We start from the raw sequence: 7,547 nt of genomic DNA on the forward strand, positions 1-7,547 counted from the left end.
CTGGAAAGCGTGGGGAGGAGGGCGCGGGAGCGTGCAGACCCCGCGACCCTTGCGGCCGGGACCCGCGGGACCTGCGGGGTCACCGGACGCCGTTTCGGACGCTGCAGCAGCCCGGCTTAAACCGGAGCGCGGCCCTCTGGGTTCAGTGTCGGTTTGATTCCGCCGCTCAGGAATGCACCTGCCGGGAAGCCATCTCCTCGCCTCCTTTGGCGCCTCCTTGCTCCCGCACGAGCTCCAGAGGCGGGGCCCCTGCGCACTGCGCGTCCTCGCTCCACTCCACCCAGACGGCGGGCGCTGTCTCCGCACGTGGCAGTCCCGGCCCTGCGGGCACACGGTCGCCTTCCGGGTAGGTCCGCGGGCGGCCGCACACACACCCTGCCTCACCCGCTCCTGCTACCGCGTGCCCGCCCGCGCTCACCTATTAACCGCGGGTCCCAAGTCCGTCCCTGAGGCGCAGGGCTCTGGACGCCCCGGTTAACGAACAGCGACCCGAATGCACCTGTAAGCGGAGGGTAGGCAGGGCGTCCCCAGGGCCTTCTCAACTGCGGTCGCCCACAGGCAGCATCCCCCTCACCCGGCTTGTTAGAAAGGTGGAACGTTCGGCACCCCCAGGTGTACTCAGACCCCACGTACATATGGGCCCAGGTGATGTGTGCGCACGCACAAGGTTATCTGCCAGAAAACGTGGGTCCCTCCCAGACCCTGTCCCCTCGGTTCCCCGGAAGCGCGGATACTCTCCCCTCGGTCCCCCGGGAGCGCTGACACCGTCCCCATGGTCCCCCGGGAGCGCGGGCACTGCCCCCCCCCCTCGGTCCCCCGGACACCTTCCCCCTCGGTCCCCCGGAAGCGCGGATACTCCCCCCTCGGTCCCTCGGGGCCGGCGTCGGAAGCAGGCAGAGACGCCCACTCGCCCCCCGGTTCTCGAGAGCGCCACTGGGTTGAAGGTCTGAGAACTAAAGACGCTCTCGTCCCCTCTCGCCCCTCTTGGGAAAACACTCTGGGAACCTAGTTACAATTTCAACATTAGCTTTAAAGCCATAGAAAACCGCGAGATGTGAACCTGGCACCGGGCACGGGAGATATCGCGAGATAGCTGGGTCCGAGCAGATTTCGCGACAAGTGGAAATCCCGCGAGAGGGGACGCCGGAGGCGTTCCCTGTGGTAACCGACTGGGGTGGGGACGGGAGACGGTGGTGGTGAGGGTGGGCCTTTCCGGGGACGATGCCGTCCGCCTTCTCGGTCAGCTCTTTCCCCGTCAGCATTCCCGCCGTGATCACGGTAACTCGCTGCCTTTTTGGTCGCCAGCTTGGGTGATGGTTTTGGCGGGGGGGGGGGGGGGGGGTCCGGGTTTGTTCGCATCCGCCACGGACGCCGACGACACCGGATGGGGCGGGGCGGGGCCTGGTGGTGGGCGGACCGATCCTGGGCGGGGCCTGGTGGTGGGCGGGACGTTTCGGGGCGGACCTGGCGGGGACTCTTGGGCGGCCCTGGGCCCCAGGTGTGGAAACACCGCGGGTAGAGGTGGTGGGGGGACCGCTCCCCCAGCGCAGTGGGAGCTCCAGGTGCTGCTCGTGCGCTGTTCTGGACGCCCCCCCTCGCTCCCTTCCCTTTGCCCCCTCCGCACATTGATGGGGACGGGTAGCTTGTGGGCAGTTTACCCTTCGGGGCGTGCAGAAGCGGCAGGGGACACTTAGTCTTGAGGGCTCTGCAGTGGCCTGATGCAGTTCCCGGCCTGGTTTGCTGAGGGCGGGGCTAAGGGCAGGGCTTGGGGGTGAGCTTGCAGGGGAGATCTAGACGAAGGGTAAATCCGAGCATGGTTGGGGGGGGGGGATACGAGCATCTGAGGGTGCAGACATGCCCACCCTCCGGTTGAGGAGACCCGACATGTCAGTGCTATTTGGCGGCCTGGCAGAAAGGTCGGAGGAAATCTAGCAAATTGGGATGGCTCAGATTTCCCAAGGCCTTGAGTGCTGGTCTCAGGAACTCTGTTCTTGCTTGTCATGGGACGATGATCCTTAGAAGCCTTAAAACATGATTTTATTCAGGCCACAGAAGGGGAAATCCGTGGTGCCCCAGTTCTGCGTGCTCAGACATTAAAGCAGTGACATTTCTCTTTAATGTCTGCGGGTGGCTGCAGTGCAGTCGATTCCCGTCTCCCTCCTCCCCTTCCTTCCCCTTCCTTCCCCAACACCTGCTTCTGGGAGGCCTGTGGGGGAAGGGCCCTGGACGCCCCGGCCAGCAGCCCCAGGAGCGCTGGCAGTGAGGGACCGCTGGCCTCCCTGACCCAGGAGACGCGACGCCTGGCCCCCACGTGAGTTGACGGTGATGAGTTTCTAGCGATGTGTCTTGCAGCAGACGGACTGGGCGGAGCCGTGGCTCATGGGGCTGGCCGTCTTCCACGTGCTGTGTCTGCTGCTCACGTGTCTCTCAGCCCAGAGGTATAAACTACAGGTCGGGCATTTCCTCTGCTTAGGTGAGTAGAATGCACGAATTCTGTGACCCAGATTGCCGTGTGACGTGACCAGGTGCAGGGTGGGACGTGTCAGTAAGAGAGCGTCCTAGGGAGAGAGGGAAGCGGTGCGTTGGCGTCGCAGAAGTCGTCCTGCAGCGCAAGGGATGAGCGGAGGCCCTGCTTCCTGCCGTCACGTGCTGTCACGGGCGTGTGCGCCTCTGGGCCCGCACGAGGTGGTGGGCAGCACCGGCTCCGCGACGCAGTTTCGGACGGAGGTGTGTTGCTGCCGCCCGTGATCCAGACGAGGCAGCAAACCAGCGGAGCTCCGGGACGGGGCCTCGTGCGAGGTGCGGGGGCAGCGCGTAGACCGGGGTGTGCAGGGCCTGCAGGAGGGAGCCACGCAGCAGGGGTGCGGCGCGAGGGCCCCAGTGAACTCCCTGCGGCGAGGACAGCTTGTGCATGGGCCCTGGGGCGGGTCCCTCGGAGAAAGTCGCCGGCCTGATCACGTGAGCGGACATGCGAGGAAAACTTGGCAACTCAAGAACTGTGTTGGGTTTCTTATTTTTGAGGGTGAAGAGGGGAGGACTTTGCACACGTGGGGGCAACAGACAGACAGTGTTCTACGTGTGTGTACATCTTCGGTGATTCCTTTGACTCTCAGACCCGCACAGATTGATTTTATTCGGGGCGGTATTATTTGCCGCATTTTTAAAAGTGAGACACGGAGGGGCTCCCTGCCCCCCAAGTCACTCAGCCCCTGGGTGGCACCGCCGAGGTTCATTACCCGGTCAGCTGGCAGAGATGGCGTCATTCCGCCGCCTTCCGTGTCTCAGCCTTTCCCCCGCTTTTCTCCTTTTCCCTTGGCTTTCTTGATGTGCCTCGTTGGGTCCAATCCGGAGGGAGGAGTCCAGAGGTTCTAAAGCCATGGTGTCTTCCGTTTTGTGACTTGGGTCAAGGACGGGAAGGTTTTTCCCATTTTAATTTACCTGAGAACTGAAAGCATCAGACTTTGCGGTTTGCCGCGTCCCGCCGTGTAGTTTTCACGCAGGAACGGTGGCAGCACGCGGTGCTGAGCGAGCTCCGGATCCGGGGTTGAATAGCCGCGTGCTTCTGCGTCCCGGGCTCCGGGAGGGTCGCGGTCTCTACTCAGGTAGGCTCGGGGGGCATCGGGATTCCTGCTGCGGCCGCCAGAACCTCTGGGCCTGTCTCTAGCCGGCTGTCCCGTGTGTCCCCGCGGGGTGGCAGTGTGACGGTGGAAGGCACCTGGTCTCGCAGCTCTGGGCGTTCTGTGACTGGGTCACTGTGACCGGGTCGTGTCGGAGCGCGGGCGCAGGCACACGTGTGCGCACGTGGTTTGCAGGGGCAGACCTGCTTCCGGCCTCTGCACGGCTCAGCGGCTCTGCACTGAGACCTTCCCGTGTTTCCGTCAAGGGGAGGCGTCCTACCTGTAGTGTGCAAGCGTTACGGTCTTGCCTCACACTGTCTCTAAAATAGGAAGTCCATCTCTCGTCAAATTCTTGCTGTTCTCTTACATTTATGTTAAATATACCATTGCCAACAGCATGTTTAGTTCTGTAAAGAGGGGTGATCCATCGTCATCCAGATCCTGACACGTGGTTTCTCTCTCTTCCAGTGATTCTAGTTTATTGTGCCGAGTACATCAACGAAGTAGCAGCGATGAACTGGAGGTAGGCCGACACCCTGTGCGTGTTGACCGTACTGGGGAGTGGCACTCCAGAGCGGTCTGTGCAGTGGGAGCATTGCACGCCGACCACGAGACTCCGGGAGCCGCAAGAGAAAACGAGTCGCTGAAGGCCCCGGGGGCCCAGGTGCTTCTGCTCCGACAGGTTTAGGTCAGAGGAACGGCTTATCAGACAGTTTAGGATTTGAAGATTGGTTGATACGGTTCATGACAGCGGGCGACAGTTCAAGGGGCTGTTTGAGGTAGCTCTATTTGCAGAGTAGAGAAAGTGGCATTTTAGAGAGAATTCGGTCCATGCGTGGTCAGGGCCGTGGGTGATGTGCTCTGAGACCTCTCTGCCCTCCCTGGACCTGCCGTGTCCTCTCGAGGCCTCGGGATGTCCTCCTGGCATAAACCCCCGGCCGCCCTCCGGTGATCGCAGCTCCACCCCCTTGCCTGCGGCCTCCCTGGAGCCCCACCTCCTCCCTCTCCACGAGCCAGCCTCGGGGTGTGGAGACCCGCGGGGCATCACCAGCCGTCACTGCCCTCTGCTTGTCCTCCTCCCCCGTTTCCGGCTCTCACATCATCCTGCCTGAGTGTCAGGCCCTGTGTCTGGGTGCAGCTCAGCACCGGCACCCACACGTGTGAGTGAGACACAGCTGTGCAGACCGAGGGCCTTCATCTGGGACCCTCACACGTGTGTCTAGATGTGGCTTTCAAACAACGGTCCACAGGCCGTATCTGGCCCACTGGTTTTACGTGGCCTGTGAGCTAAAAATGGTCTTGCTTTTCTAAGTGCTAAAACATTTACATTTCTTCAATGCGAAAGAAAAAAAAGAAAAACTACTAGACTCTCAGCAAAAAGGGGTTGAAGACCTTGCCTCTTGGCCCGGGAAGCATGAATGTGTGCCATTTGGCGCTTTCCAGGAGGTTGTGGAAAGCCACCCTAGGTGACCGTGCACGTTCCATCCCACCTGCGTTACACCTGCTGTCTTTCCAGCCCACACACGTCCTTGCTCGTCAGGTCCTGAGGACCTGGAAGAAGCTGTGCCTTCAGGGAATGGCTGTGGCCCCAGCACCTGCTCCTGGCTGCCCTCTGAACCCATCTCCTCAGCCAGACGTACTGAGAAAATCCCCACTTTTCAATGTAAAACAGGGCCCCTTGGGCCTCCCCCGTCTGGACCCTTCACGATGAGACTTGGAAGATGGTCACTGTCCCCTTGGGCCCGCTCCCCACCTTGTAGTGGAAACGCTGTTGTTCATGACAGGGTGGGGCGCATGGGGCCTGGCCCACCGCCAGTCCGCGGGTTACTTGACCTCAGCCTCCCTCCCCCTGAACCACCTGCTCGCGGGTTTCCAGGACGCCAGGCTGCCAGTCTCCTCTCTCAGGACGTCCCTCCTTCCGCTCTCTGCCTTCCTCCTGTGCGAGGGCAGCCGCCCCAGCCGCTGGAGGTCTGATGACCATCAGGAGAGCAGCGCTTCACACTCGGCCCCCATCCAGAGCTGACCCCAGGCACGGTGCTCCACTCTGTACTGGCGCTTCTCCTCCCAGTGACTTTGGCCAGAGACCTCACTCGCCACGCAGATTCCTCCCGAGGTCCTTGACCTTGGAAACAAACCACGAGCGCGGCTCTGTCCCTCACCTCCGGCGCCCGCCCCCACGCCTCCCGAGCGGTGGCCTGCTTCCCCAGGCGCCAGCCCCTCCTCGACCTAGGCCTCGGCACAGCCTCGGCACAGCCACGGCAGCCACGGCCACAGGCTGGCCACGGCTGGGCCCTGGTGGCTCCCCCGGGTCCCTGCTGGAGTGTCGGGAGCCTTCCTGCAGCCCACGTGCAACTCCATGCTCCTTGGCTTCATTTTTCTCCGGAAAAATGTAAGCTCTAAGCTTACAGTGTAAGCTCTAAGCTCTGCCTCCCCTGTTCTCAGCTGTGACGCCAGGGCTGCTGGCTGGCTCCTTGGTGACTCACTGAGCTAACAGGTTGTTAGGTGCTTTATAAACGGTCGTCCTGCATATCACTGGTGGCCGCAGACGAGCCCCAGGATACAACCAGTCTCTGCCTGGGGGCAGCTTGAGGGACCCAGCCTGCTGGTGAGAGTTTGAGCAGAGAGTTTGAGCTGGTGAGAGTTTGAGCCGGCTGGCACCGTCTCAGAGTAGCTCTGGAGCGCGTGCAGCCCGTGACGCCTTCTGGCCCACAGAAGGCACAGCACGTCCCAGGTGACGTCAAACTCGCCGTTAACCAGAGCGCACAAGCGTTTACTTTGCCCGGCAAATCCGAGGGTTGATTGCTGTTGCCCCCACCGCCCTCTTCCCCAGGCCCTGGGGCTCCTGCCTTCTTCGCCACGGGCCCGCTGCACGTTCCCTGATGGGGCCCAGTAGGAGCGAGCTGGGAAGGGCTGAGGGTGGGTTCGGTTGTGGGGCAGGCGGTGGAGCCTTAGTCGACGTAAGAGGCTCTCCAGGAGCCTTACGTTAGGGAATATCGCTAAGGACGTTGTTCCATTATACCAAGTAACTTTTAATTTCTTCCTGAAACAGGTCATTTTCAAAATACCAGTATTTCGATTCACGGGGGATGTTCATTTCTCTAGTGTTTTCAGCACCGCTGCTGCTCAATGCCATGATCATCGTGGTATGTGTGTTACAGCTTTCTGAGTTATAGTGTTGTTGATGGATGTGTGTTTTCCAATTCTAAACGTGTCTCAAAATCATTGTTTTTAGATTATGTGGGTCCGAAAGACTTTGAATGTAATGACTGACCTGAAAACGTTACAGGAGAAGAGAAGAGGAAGGAAGAGAAAAGAAGAGTAACACTGGAACAGTTGTGTTGGTTTTCTTATGGACGTTGTTTTCCTCTGTTGTTGTGTCAAGAGTTAAAGTGCGCATCGGAGGCGTCCTTACTCGGCCACTCACGTTTGTGCAGAGGGTTCTTTTATCGTGACATCCGTGTTGTAGGACACACTTTAAAACTGGTTTTTAAAATAAACACTAGTCTCCTGTTCCATCTGGGTGTTGGTTAGCCCTGGATCAACCCAGGATGTCGGCGTCTTACTGTTAAAGTGTGTAAATCAGTAGTGTCTGTGCATAGTTCGCCGAGTTGTCACCTGTACGGTTAGTATTCATTGTAAAGCGTTGAAGCAACGTACACACTTTGAAGCAGATGATAAACGGTGCTGTCCGTGCAACGGCACCATCACCCCCTGCATGCGCTGCTTCCCAGGCTGCGGCCCAGCTGGTTCTCCGTGGAGGGGATGTGGCAAAGTTGGTGACATTCTGGGTTGTCACTGGAGGGCTGGAGCCCAGGGTGGTCCCGAGCTAGGGATGATCTGACCCGGCACGTTAGCAGTGCCAGGATTGAGAAGCCCTGGGCTGGAGCAGTCTGTACGTGAGACCCTGGGAGCAAGGTCCTGAAAAGAGTC

The 7,547-nt window shown here is 60.2% G+C and overlaps 1 protein-coding gene across 3 annotated transcripts; it reads left to right on the top strand.

Annotated features, from left to right (window-relative positions):
- Positions 1-519: 519 nt before the first annotated feature.
- On the top strand, positions 520-7,130 carry TMEM18 (transmembrane protein 18). Of its 3 annotated transcripts, none has more exons than XM_049652617.1 (5): positions 520-684; positions 2,353-2,473; positions 4,086-4,140; positions 6,667-6,760; positions 6,850-7,130. In XM_049652617.1, the coding sequence occupies exons 1-5, from the start codon at positions 649-651 to the stop codon at positions 6,937-6,939; spliced, it is 396 nt and encodes a 131-aa protein (XP_049508574.1). In that variant the 5' UTR covers positions 520-648; the 3' UTR covers positions 6,940-7,130. The 3 variants fall into 3 exon arrangements, with proteins under 3 accessions (XP_049508574.1, XP_049508572.1, XP_049508573.1); XM_049652615.1 differs by lacking the exon at positions 520-684 and adding an exon at positions 1,149-1,278; XM_049652616.1 differs by lacking the exon at positions 520-684 and adding an exon at positions 1,149-1,278 and having other exon boundaries at positions 2,356-2,473.
- Positions 7,131-7,547: the final 417 nt, after the last annotated feature.

This window comes from Panthera uncia, assembly GCF_023721935.1.
Source record: "Panthera uncia isolate 11264 chromosome A3 unlocalized genomic scaffold, Puncia_PCG_1.0 HiC_scaffold_12, whole genome shotgun sequence".
In the NCBI taxonomy this organism is placed as follows: domain Eukaryota; kingdom Metazoa; phylum Chordata; class Mammalia; order Carnivora; family Felidae; genus Panthera; species Panthera uncia.

Excerpts from the sequence above, each read along its gene's own strand:
- TMEM18 (XM_049652615.1), top strand. The coding sequence starts at position 1,222 with ATGCCGTCCGCCTTCTCGGTCAGCTCTTTCCCCGTCAGCATTCCCGCC. Across the intron at positions 2,474-4,085 it reads CGGGCATTTCCTCTGCTTAG|TGATTCTAGTTTATTGTGCC; the intron begins GTGAGTAGAATG and ends TCTCTCTTCCAG. Across the intron at positions 4,141-6,666 it reads GTAGCAGCGATGAACTGGAG|GTCATTTTCAAAATACCAGT; the intron begins GTAGGCCGACAC and ends TTCCTGAAACAG.